Source organism: Glandiceps talaboti, chromosome 7 (genome assembly GCF_964340395.1).
Source record: "Glandiceps talaboti chromosome 7, keGlaTala1.1, whole genome shotgun sequence".
Classification (NCBI taxonomy): domain Eukaryota; kingdom Metazoa; phylum Hemichordata; class Enteropneusta; family Spengelidae; genus Glandiceps; species Glandiceps talaboti.
Window position 1 is genome coordinate 18,299,880 of NC_135555.1, and position 26,570 is coordinate 18,326,449.

At 34.3% G+C, this 26,570-nt stretch overlaps 1 protein-coding gene across 3 annotated transcripts in view; it reads right to left on the reverse strand.

Annotated features, from left to right (window-relative positions):
* Positions 1-841: 841 nt before the first annotated feature.
* LOC144437546 (protein CBFA2T1-like) overlaps positions 842-26,570 on the reverse strand; it is a 176,139-nt gene continuing 150,410 nt past the window's right edge. For 2 of the 3 annotated variants that reach the window (XM_078126499.1, XM_078126497.1), the window contains 9 exons: positions 17,954-18,112; positions 10,830-11,053; positions 8,137-8,226; positions 7,032-7,210; positions 5,306-5,598; positions 4,311-4,408; positions 3,785-3,998; positions 3,217-3,407; positions 842-2,769 (listed from right to left, as the gene is read on the reverse strand). In XM_078126499.1, coding sequence (XP_077982625.1) covers positions 2,380-2,769; positions 3,217-3,407; positions 3,785-3,998; positions 4,311-4,408; positions 5,306-5,598; positions 7,032-7,210; positions 8,137-8,226; positions 10,830-11,053; positions 17,954-18,112 — 1,838 coding nt within the window. In that variant the 3' untranslated portion in view covers positions 842-2,379. The remainder of the gene's footprint in view (positions 2,770-3,216; positions 3,408-3,784; positions 3,999-4,310; positions 4,409-5,305; positions 5,599-7,031; positions 7,211-8,136; positions 8,227-10,829; positions 11,054-17,953; positions 18,113-26,570) is intronic. The other variant, XM_078126498.1, reaches the window with a different exon arrangement.

Consider the following 26,570-nt stretch of genomic DNA (forward strand, 5'->3'; position numbering starts at 1 on the left):
ACATCATCAGTTTGTGTAGCCACATGCAGTGTCACTAGTTTGCATAGTCACAATATAATGTGTACTACCCATATGCACAAAACAATGACATCATCAGTTTGTGTAGCCACATGCAATGATGTCACTAGTTTGCGTAGTCACAATATTATGTGTACCCATATGCACAAAACAATGACATCATCAGTTTGTGTAGCCACATGCAATGATGTCACTAGTTTGCGTAGTCACAATATAATGTGTACTACCCATATGCACAAAACAATGACATCATCAGTTTGTGTAGCCACATGCAATGATGTCACTAGTTTGCGTAGTCACAATATAATGTGTACCCATATGCACAAAACAATGACATCATCAATTTGTGTAGCCACATGCAATGATGTCACCATTTTATGCAGGTACAATGACATCATCAATTTGTGTACCTTCATGTTGAAAATCCAACTTACCTATCCAGAAAGAGTAAGTTGCACAAAACTGTCCAAAAGTTACCACAAAAGAAAAAAACGAAAAAAAAAAAAAAAAAAAACCTGCCTAATATTACCTCACTGTCATTTATAATTTGATATAATATATATTGCACAGAGTCGTATGGCTTACTAGTTCTGTTAGTTATCTCTGAAAAATGAAACCATGCACCTCTCACCTGTATTATTAACATATGCAAAAACAACATGTTTTTTGTGTCTATTTCAAAAGTGGAGTCAAGAAAAAAACAAAATAAAGTCTATCAAAAGAAGTACACGTAAAATGAGAAAATATATTATTGTGTATACATGTAAACCTGATAAATAAAACATGAAAAGAGAATCTGTTTGTTTTCACTACAAACATATGTCATTCTTAATTAAACTGAAGGTGTGGTGGTTTTTTTTTTTCATTTCATTGTTGGAAACAAAAAAAATAGAAATGAATATTAAAAATTGAAAATATTCTGGGATGAGGTTTTGGTCCACAATACTAACGAATCAATTTTCTTTTCTGGGAAATTTTCATGTTATTTAAAAAAAAAAAAAATTTATAATGAAATTGACCAATTTAACATCCATTGCTAGTGTGATAAATAACACAAATTAAAGATTTCTCTACAAATGTTGATTGTCTTGTGCTGTGTGTGAGTGAGAACTACCCTCACCCACATATCTGGCTATTTGGTATGATCCAATTGTTTATCCTGGGTGGATGATTCCACTAGGCAGGCAGATAGGGGTGACCAATGCAGATCTCTAAAAAGTCTTGTGGAAGGCAGCAAACTGAATAAACATTTATTTATTCATTCTCTTCTTTCTGTCTGGACCTTCTTTATAAGTTGTTCGAAAATAATAGAAATTAATTCATAGTCTCTGCTTGTCTTCAAGAAAGTCAATCTCCTTTCCACGTGAAACTGCTATGCGCTAAAACATCTGGCCTGTCAGAAAATGTCTTTGTCACACCACGATATCTATATTTCACTCCATGCAATTCATTTCAATTCATTTCAATTTCAATTCAATTTCATTTCAATTTCAAACGAAAACAGCAATCTTCATACTGTCAATACAAACAGCTGTGATTCACCGTGAGGAATTATTCCCACCACTGCTACCTTGATCATAACATGTAACACGTTAGTCATATATATATCCTATGTACTTTAAACTTCACAACTTTTTACCAGCTGTAACGTTGACAGTCTGGTAGTTTTTTTTAGAAAACATCCAGGAGCACCTTGAGAACACGTGAACAACTTCCCTCGTTATTATACTTTTTTGCTACGAAAGGAAAAAAAAAAGGCAAATAAAAATGACCATGATATGCTGATATACTTTTACACTGATTTAATACCCCAAGCACTGCCACAATAAATCTCAACCTCACGATAGTGTTTGTTTGTTTTCACTTCTAAATCACTTGTTTATCTCCAAGTATGGCTTCTCATGTCTAATTTCGGTATTTTCAAATTTGTCTTTCGACAAGTCCACACTTTCTCATTACTAAGTCTGATTAGTCTTCAAACAGCTGCTCCATTGTTTGTGTTACTATGACAACATCGTTCCTCCTGTCTTTATTTTTTTTACACAGTATCATATTCTGTAGTTGATTGTTTTGAACAGACGAAGAAATTTATGATCAAGTTGGGGTTTTTTTTGTCCACTTTCTCTTCAAAAATCCACACTATTTCGTATCGGATAGTAAGATTGTGTTGACCTACAAATCCATTGTTTGTTGGTGATTTTAGTTCAACTATTGGCTGTATTACAACAAATCGTATTAAAAACTCGTTTCCGTTTCTTCAATAGACTGGCATCATCATCATCATCACTGTGTTCAACATTGATGCATACACCATGTTCATTATTTTATATACAGTATTAAAACTGTCACACTTGCTGTGATTTAACGTGAAGACTCCCCACCACTTGCTAGAGCCGGTGTACTTGATCGTGATGCGCTATTTGCATTGGAACTGGCAGGACTCATTGCGATTGGTGTTGGCGTAGTCGCAGTAACTGTAGCAGTGGTGGTTGTAGGGGTGGTACTGCTGGTGGTACTGCTGCTGCTGTTGGTGGTGGTAGCGGTGGTGGTAGCAGCGGTGGTGGTGTTGCTGTCCCCGCCTCCTCCTCCTCCTCCGACTTGCTGCTGGGCTTGTACTTGTGCACACATTCGGTGATGGTTCTCCCAGTCCTTGTGTTGACAGAATGACCCACAATACCTGGCTGTATTGCACCCACTGCACGTCTCGTTGGCCTTGCGTCCACAGTTCCAGCAACTCTGTGTAGGAGAAGCCTGTGCTAAGTGACCTCATATAGCTAACAACTGGGGGCAGGCAATCTTAAATTATGGCAAGTATGATCTGACTTTATGGTGTGGGGGAACGTACACTTTAAAATGATCTATATATTCAGAATGTTTTGAAAATGATACATTATGAGGAGGAAAACTTGAACTTATTGGAAACAGGTCTGTACTGTTCCGGATTCTGGTATCTATACTTTTGGAGAATTTCACTTCTGAGCGTTTTGAATCAGAGCTGGTAACCTTACATGATATATCTATGTAGACAGCAATACCTAATTTGACCATTGCTAAACTTTTTTAGTAAATACTGAAGAAAAATCATGTTGTCCTATTGAACTCCAAACTGTAATTCTTTCAGTTTTTATATTACTACCCTGAATACAACTAAAAAGGGCCAATAATGTCGATCTCCTGACAAGTTTTCTTGATACTTACTTCGCTTGTATCGTCTTGAGCATTAAGACTGGTGGTAGCTTCATCATAGGCCTGCTTCTTGGCTTCAGAGACAGCTGTCTCTAACTTAGCCCTTTCTGCTGCTACTAATTCATTGGCTTTCTGTTCAGCTGCAGCTACTGCTTTCTGGAGCTCAGACACTGCTTGTCGCTTCACCTCATTCACAGCTTCCTCTACAAGAAAACAACGTCCACAGAGATTAAGTTTTAAGTATTCAGGTTCACCATGGAGGTCATAAGTCAAAGGTCGCAGTAGTGATTACATCGGAGTACACAGTTGATGCCATGCGGTTTTTGCACCTATCAGGTCCTCTTTTTAGTAAATTTTCATTTTTTGATAAGTTTTCAAGCCCAGTGTTTGAGTTCCACGTTCTCAGATTAGTGCTATCTTAAAAAAGGACCAACTTTTTAAACTCAACCAACTATTTCTCACTAAAATTCCGAAAACTCATCTCTAACTGATTGTCATCCTTGCTCTATTTCAACACTAGGTGGCGCTATATATTTGGAAAGATCTACCAATCACACCACAAAAACTCCATCATAATTACCTGCTCTCCGTTTGACTTCTGACACCCTGTCTTCCGTCTGTCTGATTGTATGCGCCATCATTTCTCCGGCGCGTTTCTTCATATCGTGTTCTGCACCCTCTGCATGTCGGCGTACCCATAATGCCAGCTCCTCTCTGTCTTGTAGACTTCGCTGATGTAACACAGCTATTGCACGTTTCGTCTTCTCTACCATACCCATAATGCACTGCAGCATCTGTAACATGAATACGGTCATACTGGTATCAGTAAATTGGTGGGCGTGATTTTCTTGACTGAGTTCCTGATCAACACTTTACGTTAGTTTCAGACCATTGGTAGTTATAAACACGTTCATTTGCATACTTGATATTCAATAACAATACAATATCTTTCTGCAAACTTTTTAAAAATTGAAAACCATAAAAAGACATCCAGACAAACGGAACTTCTAATAAAGATGAGAGAGACTCGTATTCACTAGTGAATTTGTACGAAGTACCCAAGTAATGTGCACGACGAACGATGTGTTCCGCAAGCATACACTTACCGTATCGACATGTTTCCAATCATCTTCTACCCTATCATCAAACGCTGAATACTCGGATGACGTATGCACTGAATCACGGCCATGAAGTGCTCCACCACCTAGACGACACAAAAAAATGACCAAATTACACACTTAGTTCAACTGTCGTTACATCTAACCACTGTTATCCTAGGTAAATATAGAATATTGAGAATTTTCAAACTCGTTCCAATTGTTCTTTTCAATTCGCAATGTGGACAAGGACACAAATAAATACGTTTGATAATAACCAAATTGACATTAGTTGAATTAATGTAACATATGTGACAACAAACAACATTGACACACTGCAACCTTGGCCTGACCTGAAATAATCATTTTATGAGGTAGGCATTAAGTCTTAGATTTTAATCATGCAATTATTTCTATACTGATGGGTTTTATCTGATGGTCATAAATTCGGGGATTAATATACTGTAGGGACTTCACATTGACCTAACAACAGATGTTGCATTTGGACACGGTTGTGTTGACTCCCAACAGAAAACGTACTTTTGTACGTACGACTTTTACAAATGAAAACATACCATTTCAAAATTTTACAATTCACATTATTTTTACCACCCTCTAAAAAAAAAAAAAAATATTTGAAAAACATACTGTAATGACTTTGTAGAATTGTTATCAAGCTAGGGAGATTTAGTTTGGGTTAGGGACCCCTAACATACATCAGAATTAATACCATCTTAAATGTTTTCTCCAGTGACGAAATGATCCCCTTCAATTTAGTGTTTTGCGGTATTTTTCTGTACTTTTGATTATCATGTTGAAAAAAAAGTGCCAATATTTGCTCGTTCCAAAGTTCGGAAAATGCAGAGATTTTCATCTATCTTGAAAGTTTTTGACAGGTGAAAGTGTGCACTGAACCACTTCAGCCACAGCAAAGTATATAAAACAATATTAGCGTTCATTAGATAAAAAGCAAACACATCTGTGTAAACAGAAATCCAACCTACCACCACCAACTGAATGATGCCTTTCTCTATCTCTTTCATATCGCATCTCTCTCATTTCCCGTTCCCGGAGTTCTCGTTCCCGTATTTCCCTCTCTCTCAGTTCTCTTTCCCTCATTTCCCTGGCGTGGGCTAGGTCTTCAATCCTGATAGGGTGCGGAACGGTAGGATGGTGATTCATACTACCACTAGGGCTGGTTCTACTTGCATTGCTTGGACTGACAGTACAGTGACGTTTAGCCATGTGTTGCTCCTGGAGTGAATCCCTGCCATTTTCTTTTGGTGTTGTACTAACCCTGTCAGGTCAAAAATAACAACGTTGGTGTTAAATCTGGTAAAAATGCAAAACCACACACGGATGGTTCCTGTGTCATTTTACCTGGTTCCCACACATATAGACTCTATGTGAAACCCCTTTCTGTTACCGAGGTTCCCCAACCTTAGCAAAAACACTGTTACCCCGGTAACACATTTTACTCTAGAACTAGGTTCTACAAAATTTCGAGTCCTCCCTCTCTCTAACACGAGGACCCTTTTATAAATCATCACAAAGACATTGCTAACAGATTTTCTCGTTCACTTTTTTGCACCTATAGTTTAATCTAGTTTCAGCTACTTCTGAAATAGTAACGATATTGTAATACTATATTACAAACATCATATATACCTAATACATGTACTTTTAAACAATTTATTTGCATTTTCTGAATTTTTTTTTTTACATCACTACTTCCTGACTTAAATACACCAACAATTTGTTGTGTTCAAAGTATGTACAAACTATATACAGAACCCAGGTATTGCACTTTTTAGTTTTCTTACACATTTGTGCTGGTATATGTTTGTCCATACATGTTTTCTGTTCTTGTACAATGCCCAGAGTATAGCAACCTAACACAAATAGAACCAAAACAAAAGAAAAAGTCCATACAAAACTCCCAAATCAGACGAAGATTTATGCAAGTGGTTGGAACAAGTTATAACGTTTTAACAGGTTTCAACAGGTCTGTGCAAGTCTAGCGAGTTGTTTCATGTACTGTTTTGCAAATCAAACATACGTTTCACCCTATCTCATATATTTTAGTCTTCATGAACAATACTTGCACGATATTCACACACAAAAAAACTTCATGTATTTTTATACATCTATTTTATACACGTCTATCATGAATTTTAAAACGTTTTTTTTTTTGTGTGTGTGCAAATGTTTAACAACTCCTTAGTAAATTTCATACAGCCATCTGGTCACACGTAATTTGATGTCAGTATTTTATTCTTATATACAAGACTGTGAGACAGGAAAACTGGTAATGTTATGTAAATTCTAACAGCCAGGTGGATTTGACTGGAAGTGGATTTTTTTTTCTACGGGATATTGTTATCACAGGTTTACAGCATTTCAATGCAAAAAACATCTGTTTTATGATTGCGTGATCAAGATCCGTAGTTGACAGTTCAAAATGTTTCCAATTTACTGTTCCAAAGTAACGATATTGTACTGTTTGTGTTATGATTCATTTTGGACTGGAATAATAATTTTGCTAGTTCAATTACCGTATATTAATACAGTTTTGGTACAAAATAACCACAACCCGATTTCTGCATCTACTACACCTCACAACCTAGCCCTATACCACCCCTGTATGTCTACAATGGTACAAACTATACATTAGAAAACAATAGGAACAGACCAAAATATAGGAGTTGGAGGAGGGTGTCGGTTATTTACCTGTCTGGTGTTCTCCGTTTGCCATTTTCGTTGACTTCCATGAGAATATCGGACGAGTCCACCGGTGATGCTTTGGTGTCTAGCAATAAATGTTCGTGCTGGCTGTAATACTGGTGGGGTGTCATTTTAGCCATGCGAGCACAGTGCATCAATTCCCGTTGCAGCAAAGGTAGATTTGCCTGCAATATTAATATTTATACAGAGAGGTTTGTCATTTTACTTAAACTGTTGTGTATTCAAGTTTTGCACTCAATTCTAATTCTGCTTAGGATCACATTAGTACATTTTCGGAACAGAGTAAAGAATTCTATTTGACTTGATTTAAAGTGGCCATATGGATGAGGATTGGGTATTTATTTTGGATTTTTAATTCATAAAACAATTTTCTCATGGCTTCCTACGTGAATAATCAATGTGAAACAACATATGCCAAAGTCCTCGTCTGTAATGTAACTCAATATATTGCAAAAGATTAATAAATGTGAAAAATGTACAATGTACAACTTTTTACAATTATAAATTAAAACTCCAAAATTATTACCCAATCCTCATCCATATGGCCACTTTAAAACTGTATATTTCAATACACTAGATGTAGACATCATATGAAATCTGAATAACTTGATATTTTTATTTCATTGTTTGCAATATCCATGAGACGCAGAAACCCAAAAGATGTGACTGAATGTGTGTAGAACACCATTGTAAAATTGCTGACAACAGCGGTATTTTTAGGTTCTGAAACTATATAAAAGCATGTCTATTTTTTTCCAAAAATTCCCCCCCCCCAAAAAAAAAAACAATAAAAAAATAAATAAATAATACAAATTCTTATGAGGAATCAAAAAAATGGAAGACAGAGCATAAAACTTTCTCGTTAATGCTCGTGGCTACATTCCTTTCAAACATCAATTTATAAAACATTCACAAATTTTTTTTTGACAAAAAATGACAAAAAATGACTTCTCTTGCCATTGATTGTCAGAAACACGTTGAACAGGAAATCCAGGTGCTATGGTAATGTCCAAAATTAAGCACTATTTTCATTGACTCAATAAAATGAAACACTTTGCCTTGCAAACAGTCTAGGAAATTCTCTACTCACCTTTAAAAATGGGATAACAAAAGGTCTAAGAGGAAAATTAGTGGCTTCCTGTAGCTTATTGTGAAACTCTTCTACTGATAGTTGGTTATTCTGAAAGAGAAGAGAAGTGATACTGAAATCCAGACTTGCGCAATAATTGGATGACATGACATGAGAATCCTGTTCAAATGAAGCCAGGAAACGATCTCTCTGCACTTTATTGTTCGGTGTTTTCCCCTTTTCTCTGTATGGGTGTTATGAACATGTTGGCATGTAACACCTGGAGTTGTATTGAGTTCATTTCACTTTTGGCATTTTTTCAAGTTTCCTCTCTGCAAAACACGCCATAGCTAGTATACTTTCGATATGTACTTGGAAACTCAAAATATGATTGAGGAATTTATTTGCTTTCATTCAAATCTTTCCTGCCACCTGGAGTTTGTGTGACATTTCATTTCATTTCATTTTGGCATTCTTTCAGGTTTTCTTTGTCAAAAACACACCATATATTTTGACATGTACTTGGAAACTCCACAAAAATATGATTTTAAAAATAAAATTTAGAAATTAATTAATTAATCTATTTATTCATTTATTTAGGATTTAAAAATATAATTTAGAAATTTATTTACTTTATAACAATTCTTTCAAATCATTCCTAACAGCTGGACTTGTATGACAGTTCACTACACTTTGGCACTATTTCAAAATTCAAGATTTTTGTTTTTTCAACACACACCCCATACATTGTACTTGCATTTGGGCATAAAATATTTATTTCATAATTTATTTATTTGACAATTACTAATATTCCCAGCCCGTCCCAACACCCTAAATTACATGCACGTGTGTTCATTCATTTTGACATCATTTCAAGTTTTGTTTCTGCAAAACATATTGTATAATTTGATATATACTTGCATATGGAATAAAATACTTTTATTTCAGAATATATTTGCCCTGACAATTAATACTGAAACCCTTCCTAACACCTGGAATTGTAGGAGTTCATTCACATTGGTATTATTTCAAGTTTTCTCTTTTCAAAATATACCCTATACTTTGATATGTATACAAGCATATGCAATCAAAAAATGATTTCAAAATGTTCTCAATTTTGACGACTTTTTTTGTTTTTGCTAACTCACTCCTCTATTTGCCAACCAGATACTAATTTTTTTATCTATTAGACCTTTCCCTTTCACCTTACTGAACTCTCTCCTCTGTATACTAACCACTGACCTTTTTTACTTACCAACACCCCTCCCCCTTTTAACCCCCCCTCCCCCAATTTTGTTCACTCTTCTATTCTACACACTAAATACATCACCACAGCACTGCACACATCTGTTACTTTTAAAACCCTGGTATTTGTGGTGTTTATTTATAGACAAAAATGATGCACCATGGAACAGACGGGTATGACATGTAAACCGTTGCTGTGTATACAGTTGTGTAGAGACAATACACACAGCACTGGTAAAAAATTACATATCATCAATGCACTTGTAGTCAAAAGGCCAGGGCAGTTGAACAAAAGCCACACAGAAAAAAACCCTGGTACATTAGAACCAAACATAGAAACTTGATTGAATAGAGAGGGACGATATTCTGAGAGATAAACACAGAGTTCAGCTGGTACCTAATTGTGTATGTATGTATGTATGTATGTATAGACAAACCTCTACTGTGGAGACAAGTAACAACATACTGCTGGTACACCAAACAACTACACCCGTGTCCTTGACTAGCACAAAAGGATGATGGGTAAAAACAAGGTGCAATTATTAGTCAGTTTGTTTGCAACCTATTTTGGTAATTTTCTCAAAAGTCCGCTAGGAAAGTGATGGTATGAGGTACTCAATACATATCTGGTAATACGGGTGTCAACATGTTCAAATAATGTTCCCTTTTGTTGACCACTAACACACATACATGATACACGATTAATTTTTAAGTTCATTTCAAACTCTATGCCATCTGTTTACTTCAACGTCTCAATTGTTCAGCAAATAAAGAGGACCATATTGTTTCTTATATATTTTCACACAGTTCCTGAAATTTTGCTACCAAAAAAAAAAAAAAAAGCTGGTGCAAATGGTATGAGGTCACTTACAAATGTTACTGAACTCAGCACTAGTATTAAGTGAGATACACAAATTGATGATGACAATAGCTGGTATGTTTAGCACATGACTAGGTCCCCCTGGTGTCAATACTGCAATGCATTGTGGGCGAAAATCATCAACAAAGAGCTGGTACTTTTTGGAGACCTTATGTTTTGGATGACTGAATAAAATCAAGGAAGCATGGCTTTATATGTAAATGGACTTGTTTGTGGGACACGTACACTGGTAGAGTTGGTCAATACTGGCCATGTGGTTATCACAAGGGCAGGGCAGGTTGGTCAAACAGATTAGATGCACTGGTACCAACACAATCTACCCACCCACCCATCTTTGTTTGTTAGTTTGTTGTTACAGTAGTTCTTTCCTCATTTAAAGTAGGCAACACGTAAACAATTTTCATGAAGAATGTGTCAGAAAAAAACAAAAACATTTTGAATATTTGTTTCAGTTTTTCAAGTAAATTGGACACATTTTTGGAGGATAAAAAAAATTAGGTGAATTTGAAAATGAGTGTTGATAATTCTACCTGTTGTAGTTGTAAATACATAAATCTACATCAATACTACAGAGAAATATAACACTCACCACTAGTGCCATGACCAGACTGCGGACTCTCTCGCCGATCTCCGGTGAGATGTCTGTCCCAAACTGCTGCAGTGTGGTCAAAAACCTCTTCAATTTACTGAGCTGCCTCGCACCACAGGCTGGTGGCAACTCTTGGCTGGCATTGACTGAATTGACCATGGCGCCTGGTGGAGATAGGGTTCCATTCACACTGGTTGGTGAGTGTAAACCGTTCACTACAGAACCTACAAAAATACAGAAAAAAAACCCCCAGAAATTAAACCATGATTCTCTTTCTCTGCATACAAAACTGATAAAGATATCAAAAAGCAAAAATGCTAAAAATTTCAACTACGTTCCTCTTCTCAAAACTACACATACAAAAAAGGTGAAACTCGAAAAAAATAAATAAAACTTACATTGTACTGTCTTCAATGAGGTACAAAAAGAACAGTAACGTTACAAATACGAGAAAAGCTCATCAGTTTTCCAAATAAGAAAAATTAGAAAATTATTTATTTTTTAAAAAAAAATAAAACAATTACAGGAAATTCTAACTTACATTTCACTATGCATTGTACAAGATTCTTGGGTTTAAAGCAAGGCATAATCTAAACCAGACACTTGCACTGTTTTCAAACATCCAAATGTTAGTTTTACACAATCCTAACCTGTTGTTTAGTTTTTATTCAACTATGCAATGTTGCTAGGTGTCGAGTTCATATCCCAGACTTGTTCAAAAACCAATTTATTTCTAAATAATTATAGTTTAATTAGAAATCTGTAATCGGCATAACTTTAAGACACGTGGCAGTATACAGGTTATGAATATGCAAATTTTTTCAAATTTTAGATTTATTATTTCTGCTGGTTAATAAACTCACTGAATCACACATACATACATACATACATACATACATATGGGGGCTGTGATGTGGATCTGTTATACGGATCATAAAATTCCTATTAACTTTCACTAGCTCTGATATACATTGCATGTTTTCATTTTTTGTCCTTGTTCACATTAATTATCTGTTTGTCTTTTGTCACGACCACAAGTTTGTAGGTTTCAATTATCGTTAATTTCACAAAGCAAGGTAGTATCGGAACACCGAAGTACCAGCATTAGTAGGATGTCGCGTGAGGGGAGATCATTGCCAGTCATGTTTCAAAAGATGGTCTTACCATGCAAGGAATCTACTGCCCCTATGTAAATCTGAGTGATGTCCCCATGGACACAATACCCCCTATTACTGTGTCATTCACACCACATAATTAACCCGGCATTGTTCTTGCAACCATTGAGATTACAGTTTGACACATTGCTTCTGAAATGTTACAAGGCTGATTATCATATGTGAGGATTTCTTTGTACAGTGATTGATCAAGGAACAGACAGTCTATAGACACCAAATCGCTGTCTGTATAAATGCCTCTATCTAAAATAAACCATGGTATGTGTGATAAATCAATGTCACATGACAAATTAACACCTTTATAGTATCACCATTCAACCATATTTCCTATCATTTTAAAACACTTGGTTTCTCAAAATCAGAAGAAAACTGAAAATCAATGCATAAGTTATAAAGTAACATCAACAAGAACACTGTCTAAAGTTGCATAATTTTTCCTTTTCTGATGATGACATTTACATAATCCAATATACTGTTTCAAGCCACAATTTTTTTATTTTAAGATTACATATCCTGTTTTTATGATCAGATTTGTTCAGAGTGAAAGTTTTTTTTCTTCCTGTTAGGTTCCAAAACTGAAAGTTAGTGACTTGTGTACCATATGTTGGCTCGTCACGTCACATCACGTATTGTTTGGCTGGAAGTGTTTAGCAGTATTAAAAAGTGACTTGTACTTCCCTTCCTAGTAGTAAACACTATTTTTACAGCTGTTGAACAGAAATTGCTGTACGATCCAAACATCATATTATCAGTGGTTGACAATTAAAACTGGCGTTGAAGGTGCCAGAAAATAATGTGCCATGATATATCATTTTTTTTAAAACATGTTTTGTAGTACATATTATACAGTTTCAAGACATTTTCTGACCAAAATTTAGAAACATCTCTGCAATTTGCAAACTGTACAGTTTCACCATTCATAGTTACTAGAGACCGATAACAACAAAAACATGGCATATATTGTACAAACCTACATATTAACTGTGGAGAACAAAAAAACTGTTCAATTTACCAGATTACTCCTACTAACTACATGTGCAAGAAATCCTAAAAATCTTAGTGAAAACACGCACTGCGTATTGTGAACAAACCTATACATATAACTGCCATGATCAACTTGCCTGAAGCTTCTCTACATCGATTACAAAATATATTGCCTCATTATATAACAAACACCAAATCATACCTAATAATCCATTCGACTTAAAATAGGTTCTGTTCATAATACTTCTCTCTTTTCACTTTTTTTTCTCCCCTACAATTCTGTCGTCACTCAAACCTTGGTTTATTATTTACTTGCTACATGCATGTTATACTAAACTTTGATAGCAGATGCTGTCGCTGCTGCCACCACCACCGCTGCTGCCGCCGTTGTCGACAGACTTGGCCAAATGCAGGTGTTCATGCCATCAATTAAAAATAAAGTAACTATAGAAGCACAGAAAAGTTTCCTACCCAGCTATCATTTATATGATGAGTTTGAATTATTTATACCTAATTATGGAATGGAACGAGTGCTTTCTATCACCTGCAAGCAACATAAAAATTAAACGATAACCGTAGCAACAAAAGAAATCTATAATTTTCACCACAACGAAAATATTACATGTATTCACAAACTAAACATATTTCAAATCAAAAATGAAATCATGTGAAATAATTCTAAAAAAAAAAAAGAATTTCAAAGTCGACTATTATTTAATATTTTTTCCCGTTGCTCCCACATTTTAACGACATCTTTTAGTATTAACAACCATCCTGTATCGACGACAACTTTTTCAAGTGACATTCACTTCCTCACAGTCGTTGCCTCGAACAAAACATTACGATAAAACCTTTCCAGAAATCCTGATAACTATCAACGGAATAATCGAAACGTTTATTCAGCTGAACTTCTTTCAACAAAAAAATTGTTATCAAACCTGTCCTTTTTTTCAAAATTCCCCAAATGGGTGACGACTTTTACATATACAAGAAAACAGCTGCATGACACAAAATTGCATCATTTGATACAAATATGAATAAATGAATAAAAAAAATGTCGAATATATTTCCCCCTAGTGTACTAAATATCAGGAAAAAAAATTGATACTATTTATATTGGATAGTTTACAGCTGTATGTGTTAGTAATAGGTGGGTTAATATTTTTCTTTTCAATTGTTGAATTATTTGTTCTTTAGACACCATACGTAAGACCAGTTGGTGATATTTCCTATGGGAACTAAGCTTGCATGGACATGCTGTTTCTCATTGTGTCCACACTGAATGCAATCAAAATTACCACAGCTATCCTAAATAGTATTTTGGGGGACAAATCAATTTTCTCCTTTTTGTGCCCCAGCTAATTTCATGCAAATATATGTAAATTTATTCAAATAACAGTTCTGCCTCTAAATACAATGCATTGTACATAACTATTTGTGGACTTAGGAAACTAATTTTTTCAATTCTTTTTTTTTTAAATTTTCAAATCAAATTCCTCATGGATTAGACAACAATATTTAAATCTATTTATTGTCTATCATTTATTACTTATTTTAGTGTATTTTTTGTTACCATAATATTTCACTGTTGTTAAATTTTCCCAACTATTTTCTAGAGTTTAAGAATTTTTTGTGCTTAATTACTTGCTTTTGTCTTCTTTTTTTGCCTTCTGAAAATCTACTTTTGCATTGAATAATTTTCTTACTTGATCATTACATATATTGTCAACAAAAATGACATTTTTATAGAAGTTTATAAAAATGTGATCAAAATCCGTCATTTTCAGAGTTGTTGAAAAATCATCGCATTTTCGTCCCTTCTGTCTTGTCTGTATATAAATAGAATTCAACCCTTCAACAGTTTTAACCTGCCAGCATATATCGAACATTTTATTATGACCCCAAACATCTTGCCCTCTTCTTTCCACTTTGGATAAATCTAGAGAACCTCCCTAAAAAAATACTGGTACAATGTCCATTAGGTTAAAAAAAGACCAGTGTACACTTACAAATGACTTACTTATAAGTTACATACTATTTAGATGCTATGTGTAACTAATATCACACTTACCCTGCTAAAAGAATTCTTCAGATTTATATTCTTGCACATTTTATTTTCAACATTTAGGTTTTTGAGTTTTTGCATGTTATACTTCAACTTTCACAGCACATATCTCATGATAAAAGAAGGATATCTATTTCAAAGCTGATTTAATCTCAACACAAAATAACCTTTTTTGATCCCCCCCCCTCTCTCTCCTCTCTCTCTCTCTCTCTCTCTCTCTCTCTCTCTCTCTCTCTCTCTCTCTCTCTCTCTCTCTCTCTCTCTCTCTCTCTCTCTCTCTCTCTCTCTCTCTCTCTCTCTCTCTCTCCACTTTTTCTTACAGCTTTGACGTGTTCTACACAAAGAGATTACAAATAATTCCTTTTGAAAAAATATATTGTTTGTTTGAATACATTGTAGCAGAAAAGTCATATATAACATATGCCATACATATGTTATATTGTGATGGCTTCATTTTAACATCGACTTTTTTACATTGCGGTTTTTAGAACTCACAATTTGAATTAATGCCTCCTGACTGTATAAAGAAGACTTCTTTGTATGTTTTACAAATTATCAAACATATCCCATGAACATGAAAAATGGTATTTCTTCATAAAATCAATTTTTGCAACAAATTTGCTCAAATCCGTGGCACAAAAACATAATTTAAATGTTTATGTCATAAATGTGGAAAAATTATTTCCTAAAAAAAATGTTCATGAAATTTGCATTTATCCCTTGCATGCAATTTTTTTTTTTTTTTTTAGAAAAATATTCCTACAATTTACAAATATTAAAACGTTCTTTAAAGTTATATTTCCCATTTTTACAACAAAAATTTGTTTATATCCTTGGCATGAAAATGTAATTTTCAAAAATAAAAAAATATCCTTCCAACAAAATGAATTTATGTAAATTAATCCTTGATAGCGGAATTTTTTTTCTTCTCTTTTTCAAAATAATAGATGCTAAAAGTTAGAAGATTCCGTGCATTTATATCTGGGGTATGCAAAATGATGTGAAACTGAAATGGTATATAAAGAAAAAAGGACGTGTGACCTGCACACCCTCCAAACTTATCTCAATAACAAATCAACAATAGACAATCTAAACTATACACAAGTCTTACAACTGACTACGACACAACCTAATCTCCTGGGTGAACTCAGCTGAAGCCAGCAGTATCATGGAAACAAACAGCAGCGTGATCAGGTGGTTGATCGGACGCAACCTATTATATATCCTAATGAAGTGGTCTCCCATCTGTACCAATTTCGGTGTAAACTCCCATATGCAAAGAAACTCCATATTCAATGTACATTCAAACATCTTGTATTATTAACAAATGACCCCCCTCCTTCCTTTTTTTTTTTTTTTTTTATAATTCCTAATAGTGATTCATAGTGAAATGTTATATATTGACCCCCAGACAACATGTGCAAGTATACTTTTACAGTGCTACTACTAAACTACCACACTTGGCATATGTCACTTTCACACCATCTGTTTAGCTTGTACATTACAAATTAAAATGCAAATATCGCACGCTTAAAAAACTAAATTATCATGATAAACAAAACCAATAGCACTCTGGCCTTCCTATACTGTCTGCTTTGGCGAGGGATGTCAGTCCCGAAATAAACTACATCTCTACGATTTCATAACACACACTGACAACAATCTGTGTGGATATTGAGGCTTCACTTCGATTATTCTACCTTCGCATGCAGGTGTATACGGGCGAGGTGGAGAAAACAACCCTATCATAATGACCTTGGGAGAGAAAGAGGGGGGGGGGATTGACCTTCACTTATTTGTTTAACAATGACTTTTCCTCCACACTGAATTGTGGATTTGCAAACCTCACCTGCCAGGGAGGAATTATGAAACACAGCATTCTTTTGTTCAATATCAGTCAAGAAATTATTACTTCGGAAGTGTGGCCAGCTGTATACTTGTTGGTATAATACAGATCCCAACTTTATGCTTGTTGTTTTTTAGACCTAACCTGGAGAGTATTGTTATGTTCACCTGTTCTGTTACTTTTCGTTCAATCTGTTCTCTTCATTGTTCCCCTATTCACTGTCCCCATAAGTCCCCTTAAATAAAGATGCCATTGTCACTGTTATCTGTTTTAATTGTTCAAGACAAGATTGAAGACTGATTGATTGTCCACATACACCAGCTGTTAATATTATGTCAATAGGTTTTAGTTAGAGTGTGATGTGCACCCATTATCTTTCCTCATTATTATGCCAAATTTAGTCAAATTTCTTTGTTTTTTAATTTGATAAACAAGATGAAATAAAATCTTTAAATTTACTCTCTAAAGAGACAAATGCAAATTACTTATTATGCTGTACATTGCACCTAAAATTACTGTATCGAAAGCTGACAAAAATTTCTACAGAAATGCAACTGAAATATTTTACTAATTTCTTTTACTCGGAGTAAAATTAGGACTGATAATATGGTTTTGGACATTGTCTTTGATTTATATGAATATTGAAATAATTAGCGATTACACCAAATTTCAGTTAAATCATGATTCATTTTTTTTGGATTTTTTATATTATTTTGGGGTTTCCCCCATGGTGTTTGAGTTCATAATTCATTGCCAATTGATTTCTGATTAATCTTTATAACATTTTTAGTGGACAAAATTTTCAAATAATGGCATAAAAAAATCAAAACCTCTGAGTATGCCATATGGGTGCTCAGTGATTAGAATTGTAAAATATACTGGGGAAAATTAAAAAAGTTTCAAAAAAAACGAGAAAACGTACATTACAAGTAATAAACAATGCTACTGTTATTGGGCATATGAAGTAATATTTTTGTGTATCGTTCTCTCCTGGAAAATAAAATCGATATGAACAAACTTTTGTTTTTAATATGAATATATAATATAGACTAACCTGAGTTGGAACTGGTGGAAACTGATCTGGAATGAGATGGCACTGACATACTAGTAACAGAGGTCTGTCCTGTCGGGGAGCTCTGTGGCTGCGTTGATGCAGTTTTTGCACTGCTGCCTTGATCTGCCGGCGAATCAGGCATGTTTGGTTCTATGTAATCTATAACAAAAAAAACACACAGAGATATAAAAGATGAAGGACTTAATGATACATTAATAGGTACACACATACATATCAATAGCAATGAATAGAAAAAAATGATAATAATAATAACAATACAAGACTGGACAGAATTTACCCCTAAAAAAACATGTATGTGCCAAAGTTCCTAGCTTCCTGTTTCAGATCTTGTGAGGACATGTTTTACAGGGTTGAATTACATTCAGGGAGGCATGTTCATCCTCAAATAAGTTAGACAAACAATACTCAAATAGGAAAGGGGACAAAAGAACGGTTAAATGCAGCACATATAGAACAAAGCCTGTGTGTAGAAGTGAAAATCAACTATTAGTCGGATGTGTGACACAGTTCAGGAAGAAATGTTGTAATTTGGGCAGGTGATGTAACAACGGTAGTGATCACACTGAGACTTAGCAATTGTAATAACCTGACGTCTATGCTATACATCAATCACTTTACCTTGTCTTTCTGTTTTGCTAACCATGAAGACAGTTTTGTAATCCACAGTCAAAAAAAACTCAACTCAAGTCCACAAACAAGAGAGGGAACAAGCAAAACAAAGTGCGGTAGTCGCTCGTAGAAGTAGCACTGTGTATAGTTTGCCACCCAGCAACAAACTGACTGCCAGTCTAAAATAAGAGAGAGCAGGATCGAGACAGAGCCAGGGAGACTCCAATACCCCTATCATGCACACCACTGTATGTGTGTGTGTGTGAGCTGGATTGGAAAACGTACAAGGAAGTCCAGGTGCTGTGAACACATGTTCATTTCCTAATTGTATGACTGAGTGGCCCACAAAAGACCAATAGCTCATTTACCACACAATGCCATTGGAGTGGCCAGACAACGTACATGCCTACTGATCTTCTTTGTTATGATAATGTTGGCTGATTCCATTGCTAACACAAAAAATTGCCTGCCCAGCCCGTCTGTTCGTCTTACCCATACACTGTATATATACATGACAATACTTGGAACATTTGCTGGCATGGGTATGTGTATATATAATATGTAAAGTTTTCTTTGCTCTTCTAAAAAAATGCACATACGAAAACGCCTGTTATCCTCATATCTCCCAAACAATAGAAATTGACTGACTAACTTTACTCAATGAAATCAGAGACATCTAACTTGTTATCTATAGAGGCCAGAAGCTATGACTCCAAGGTCAAAGGTGACATAAGGGGCCAAAGGTGACTCAGCCTTGTGCTCACTGTCCAGTGACATGTACACCCTCATTATACTCTATGTAAAGCTAAATATAGCCGATTAAACATGGATATACATGTACTTCTTGCCTTTTATGTCTATTTTAACACGGCTCTCTGTATAACAAACTGGTGGTAGGGTTGTTAGCTTTTAATATAGTGATGACAAAACTGTAGACCTGTACAATGTAGTAGTGAACAGGAAGTGTAAAAACGATGCCCTAGTACTTAAATCAGGTCAGGGCAAACCCTCACCAGGTACAACTAAACTTCTAACCAATCACAGTCCAGGAAGGACAAACTTAATCAAACTTTTAATAAGACATTGTTTCTATGACGATATTTTTATTCAATATTTTGGTAAAATTGAGGTTTGATTGGACAGTGATCCTTTTAGGGTATTTCAATATTTGGAAGATTAAGAGTTTATTTTTACATTGTTTCCATGACAACATTTGTCAATATTTGGTAAATTCATTGACATTTAACTTTACACCACATCTTTTAAGGTATTTAAATATTCTAGGTAAATAGAAGTTTAGTTTCCATGACAACACTTTATTCAATTTTTCCATATTTTTCTTTCATATCTTGTAATCTGATAATTTGGTTCAGCTTTTGTACAATGCCCATCAATTTGACATGTACATTATAAAGTACAGTGTGAGTTTATCATTTAAAAGGGACATGTGCCAACTTGAGACATGATTTATTTTTTTCTAAACTTTTATTGCTTACATAAAATTCATGTATCATATTCACGTTGATTTGAAAAGAGTATGAAATATCCCATATTATAGCATTAACAGGTTTATACATGTGTATTTATACCATGGTCCTCATGTCAGTGATGCTTTTTTTTTTGGCATACCCCAAAATTGTAATTTATTTGGTTTTGTGTGACTTTTATGTTACATATCTCCTAGTTTAGTAGTAGTGACAAATTATACATCTGTCAGTACAAACAATAAAGATGTACAATTCTTCTTATGAAACAAAAACGTTAAAGAAAAAATTTTGACATCCAGTGCATACCCCCTTTAATAACTTCTTACGATCGAACTTTTTTCCATAAGCATATCATTTCTAAATGATTTTCAACTAGCTCAAATATAACAGTTTAATAAAAAATATACCTTGCTAAAACCTGCAGCAAATAATTTCCAAGGCAACATACGAATGCATTCACTTTCAATTTTTTGAAACAAAGAAAAAATTACACTGTTACTGAAGAGTTTAATCAAGTGATTAATGGCCAGTTGTCGTTTAACGCTACAATTCATACTTTAGTTATGAAGTAATTCTTTTAAAAAAGCCATTATCAAATTGTGAATGGGATTGCCTTTCAAACTTTTGTTTTCATAAAAAAACTCTTAAATCAATTAATCAGCTGAATGGATATGAATAGAAACAGTTTAAAATTTAAAAGTTCAATATTTATATCCCAAAACAGTTACTATTGGATTATAAAAATATATCTAGTACATAAAACAAAATTAATCATTTTTTTCCTTGGCTTTTAAGTATATCTAAAACTTGTTAGTAACAAGTGGAATTGAGAGATAGATGTTTGATCTTGACATGGATTGTCAAATAAATATTTCTAAAAAAAAATACAACAAATCGGAAAACTTCTGGAAATTCACTTTTTTTAAGTTGAGTTAACATTGCCTGTAAAAAGTTAAAGTTGAAATATATCTCGATACGCTACAAAATGCCTCATTTTTCAATTCCTCACCCTCAGATTGTGACCACCCCCATGAATCAAATGGAATGTTACATTGTATCATTTCCCAGATTTTGATTTCATGACCACCCCCCATATAGAAACAATAGAATGTTAACTGCATTATGTCTGGATTTGTATAAAATTATCTATGAAATCTATAGGTGTCAAGATTAATATCAAAATATATTCAATGTAAGATTACAAACTAATTTTCATAAAAATGTTAAAAGTTCCAATGTATAAACAAAGTTTCAGTCTTCCAAGTTTTTGAACTTCCTGTGCAAATTTCTCTAGAATAGAACAAAAATGTAAAATTCACGAGCTCAAAATTAATATTCTAAATGTCTCATTAATCGACACACCTACCGTGAAATTTCTTTGAAAAACAGTTTGATAACCTTCAATTTTGAGGCAATTCATATTTTAAGATATCTAAATCTGAAAATATGATATGCAAGTCATCATAAAAATGTACCTAATTCTAATAAACATAGAGTCACTACATGTGACATCCAGGGTCTAACTGATGTTTCTGTACCAGTAGAAGTGTTGTGATAATCAAACAAAACTAAATCATATGTTTCATGCAACAGATCCTATTAGTGTTGCAAAAACAGGCTGGTAGGCTTTTTTCTTCCCTTTTTTTTTTTTTACAGAAAAAGTGCTCCTAATGAAGTATAAAATGTTCCGTGAGAAAAACACACAAAGCTGAAAAATATTCAAGAGAGGGAGTTAATTACATGTGGAATATCATTGCATGCAGGTTACCAGTATAAGTTTGTTCTCTGGCACGATATGAACATGTTTATATAATTACACATGCAACTCTTTCCCCACCTACTAGGTGAATTTTTTGCAAAATTTTGTAAATTTTTCGATAGGTAGATCAAATTTTTTATTTTCAAAACACTAATAAACACTGTTTGCATGGTTTTGTTCTAAAATTAAACTAAGATTTTCCAAAAACTTACTGATGAACAAGAATTTCTGTTCACAATAAATTGGCGGGAAAGTGGTAAAGAAAGCAGGCTATGCACAGATAAGATTCAAACTATGAAATGTATAGGATGGCAATGCTGCTTCACTGTACCCATATACACATTCTGGTACAACTTTTCTGAAGTAATTATCAAATCAAAGTTTTCTTCCTAAGGGTTGGAGAAAGCTATCTGATCACAAATTGCTCGTTTGGTGAAAAAAGCAGACAAAAACTATCTTCATGTTTAAATCACAGATATGCATATAAACTTTTCCCGAGCACATAATTATTTCGTGAAAAAAATGAAAACAAAAAAAATTCAACAAAATAGAATCTTTTAATGCAATTCTGGGGAACTTTTAATGATTAATACAGTTAGCATCTGTTTGATTCTTGCGTACCAGTACTCTTTTCCAAGCTGAAGCTTCAATACATGCAATAATCAGACATATTCAGACTGCAAACGCCATAATTAATTTTAACGTTCCTTTTCCCCCTCTTTAAAAAAATTCTCACATCATCGTAGACGGACATCATTTGATTTGCAATGATTTATGAGGTAATGATTCATGCGAGTATCCGTTATTCTACCATCACATTTCCCTCAATAATAATAATTGCACTTTATCAATACGACAAAACGAAGATTGACAGCCTCAAACATGTAGAAAAAATATCATCCAACACACCATATTGTCAACGAATAACTCCATTTCTATTTTATCTCTTTCACAATACACAGCCCGTCAATACACAAGCATTAAGCCTAACAAAAAAAAAATTGTGTGGTTCCGACTAAGCTCAATTTTAGAATAGGTGGGGTAGGTAGACTTTTTTATTTAATTTTTTTTAAAAATATATTTCTTTTTCATATGCGAGCGTCTAGTTCAAGTAGTTATGTTTTCCGTTGTTTACCATATGGTCTCTGTGTTATTGGTTTCTTCTCATCAGATGTACAGCCATTACCGATTGGAAGAACAGTTTTATATTGTCTGTTTAAGTCGATGCCAGTTTCCACATCCACAATTTCTTGCGAGCGAGACTTTCACGCGATTTATTTTTTTTTTCTCGAATACGTAAAAGAAAGTTTAGAATCAGCATGGAAAACTAGGTTAGGTTGGGTAACCGGAACCAAACAATTTTTTTTTATAGGCGTTATGAGTACGACTCGTAGAATGAAGATAGTGCAGTCATACTCAGATTGGCTAACAATGCTTTTACTAAAGATACACTCTTCCAGTGAATATACGTAAATAATATGAATCAAATACGACAGCATTCTTTTTCTTGCTCTGATTACCATTCTTTACACAGATGGGAGTAATTCTTCCGCCTTTATTCTCTCTAAACCTTAAACTGGCATACCAGATGTGACCCTCACCAGGGACAATGTGCTCTGATAAATCTCTTCGTTTCAATCTCTCTTATTTTCACTGTTGAATTTTGAAGCCCTTTGCCATCTCGTTTCAGAGATCGGACCAGATGCTGGCATTGATCTATGAATACACGATGTTTGAGTAGGATATTACAGTTTTTAGACGCTCACAATCAAATAACGATGTACCTCGATCTATTTGGTCATTTTTAAAAAAAAATGGCATAATGATGTTTTGTGGACAGAATGAAAGCTGAAAAGACATCCAAAACAGTACGATGACATTTTCTATTTGATGTTGAGTGAAATGTTACAGTAATTATGATTGTTTTCAAGTTTTGACCTGGTGACACTCACCGAGAGCTAGCTAGTCTCAGTATTATTCACATTCTCACAAACCAGAACTGATTTTTTTTCCATGGTGTGTCTTGGACGATGCCGTAAAAGAGACTGTGGTTAACGACAATGATTTCAGAAAACTTATTAACTGAATAAACTTGAATACTGAATGACAAAAAAGAAAATCGGGGGGGGGGGGGGGGGGGGTTCTTAGAGTCGATATTAATCTCAAGATTGATGCCCAAGGATTATAAGATTTTTGTCTATGTTATTAATTTCCCAACACAATATTCCATTTTTACAATCAGTTGCATAAATCTAACAATACTCTTTTTTTTAATAGTTCTTCAGAAATTAGTACCTTAGTAAGAAGTATTTGTTAAAAATCATACTCCTTTTTCTATCAGGGTGTAGGTATTTGTTTATACACAAAAAACTACATACCATATACCGGTTGAGAAAAAAACCAAGGATTCAGTTTCTGGTGACTTTTTAAGCGAAAAAAAATAAAATAATAATTGTATGATTCTGATAACATGACCTCACAAAATAGGGTAGGTTGGCCGGAATTTTCTTTTCTTTTATTTCATTTTGTTGTATCTTATTAATTTTAATTTTTGAAAAATATTGCTTCGACCTAAAATCTAACATCTAACAAAATGTTGGTAAGAAGACCCCTTTTTCTGATAGTTTGATAAAATATGTACTGGCATCACTGGGGAAAGAAAACAAACACTGCATGAAGGTCAAGAAGACAAAGAATTTCTTCTTGTTTTTAAAAAATAAATGTTTAAAAAAAAGGTTTAAGGTCAGTTGGGTTATCAGAAACACACATTTTTTTTCCCTGATGACACATAATTTGAAAGTTTTACAAATTAGTTCTCATAATGAGACGTTATGTGTGGTTGGTTATCAGATATTTATACACACACACACCAAGGAGGTGGCCACTGGATGTTTTTCAGCCCATGACTTTAACACCATAATGATGTAACAAGGGAAAGCCTGTTGGTTTATGTACTTCATTTCCTCCCTGGCTTTACATACACACTCTCTCTCTCTCTCTCTCTCTCTCCAGGGCTTTCACAGTCTACTCTGACATTTGTAGATGAAGCCATCTGTAATGTCAAAGCTGCGTCAATACCTCAAAGCTTTTACGCAAATTGATAGTTGTAGTAGACCAACACGTGATCATTACACAACACACACACACATGTACAGAAGATGGATTTCAGTGCTAGTGTACAATAGACTAAGCAGTAACCATATGTAATATAAATGAACAGAATGCGTTGTAAATGTTTCTGAAACATTTTTTATTTTCGTTATGGTTTCTGAACCCTGATAGCAGCAAGAGAATCGGGCATAGATATCATTATTTTGATGGGAACCTGGTATTAGAAAGGGATATCCCGTCATAAAAGTTGCATTGCTTTTCATACCTAATAACATATATTTGAGCAGCAAACCCCTTTAACAACCATGGGGAAACTTGGGTAGATTTTACTGACTAGCTACCCCTATCAAAAATGTTGGAAAAATTAAAACATATCTAATCTAAACCAAGTTCTATGAAATGAGGCAATCTGAATGCCTGGATCTCTCAGACTATTATGTAAGCAATTGGAAATACTATCAAATCAGACAACTAATGAGAACTAATAGTAGTGCTATGAGACATAAACATATCACTGTGGTTTCTAAGAAACCCTGCACATGAAAAGGAAAGCTATCTTGTTAACGTATACAGACTTCATCCCAAGACTTGCATCTATACTGTCATCCTTTACTATCTGCATGGATTGTACACTAGCTATCTATCATAATCTATATATACACATTTTTATCAAATTCTACTGCAACAAAAGACATTAGAACAAAACCGTAAACATTCTTAGTAACCCTAAATCTGTTATCTCTGAGTCAGAAATTATTTAGTTTCCATGACTGTAAGTGCAGGTAATACCTCAGTTAAAGAAAGTCGATCATTTTAACACGATCAGCAGTAAACAACATGGTGGCTATAGTAGCTACTGCTGACATGAGTTTTCCAAAGGAAACATTTTCCTTCCGAGTTGTAAACAAATAAAGTGTGATGTTACCAGATTTCAGATTTCGTGAAAAAAAGGGCTCATATATTGTCAAATACCATGGATACAAATGGCATATCACAATGAAAAAAAGTAGATTTTTTTTTACCTGTTTACAGTGACGTACAGTTCTATACACACATGTACAGCAGAGCACAACCTTATGTTTTGCCTTCCCTTGATAGTAGTACTAATGACAGTTTAACTGTCTTCTCTGTAACTGACTCCACGACAAGATGTGCAAATGACAAGACCTGGTTACCTTGGAAACACTTTCCAGGTGGGGGCAGTTCGTCAAGGATGTAAAGAGTGACTATATTGTTATGGAAACTAATTGGCACTGCAGCGACAATAAGTATCCTCAAAAAGAAGACCGATTTCTCAAAGCTCCCCCCTCGAGTAAGTGTCTTCTAATGAGATGAGGTGTAAAGAGGCGGTGAAAGCTGGTGGGATGACTAAATTTAGAATGTTAAGACTGGAGGCATAAAGTCAAGTATAATGTGTATTACATATGTGTGAATCAGTCAATATTCTCAACATCTGAATGAATCTTGATATGTGAAGAATCTTGTGAACCACATTAGGAGAGAAAATCCAGAATTTGGAAGTGAATTTAGAGATTGTCATAGTGTTACCTGTGTTTTCAATTTCAAATGACAGTGACAGCAAACTATCAAAAATAGAATGTAAGTATGTATACAGATAGACACAATACAT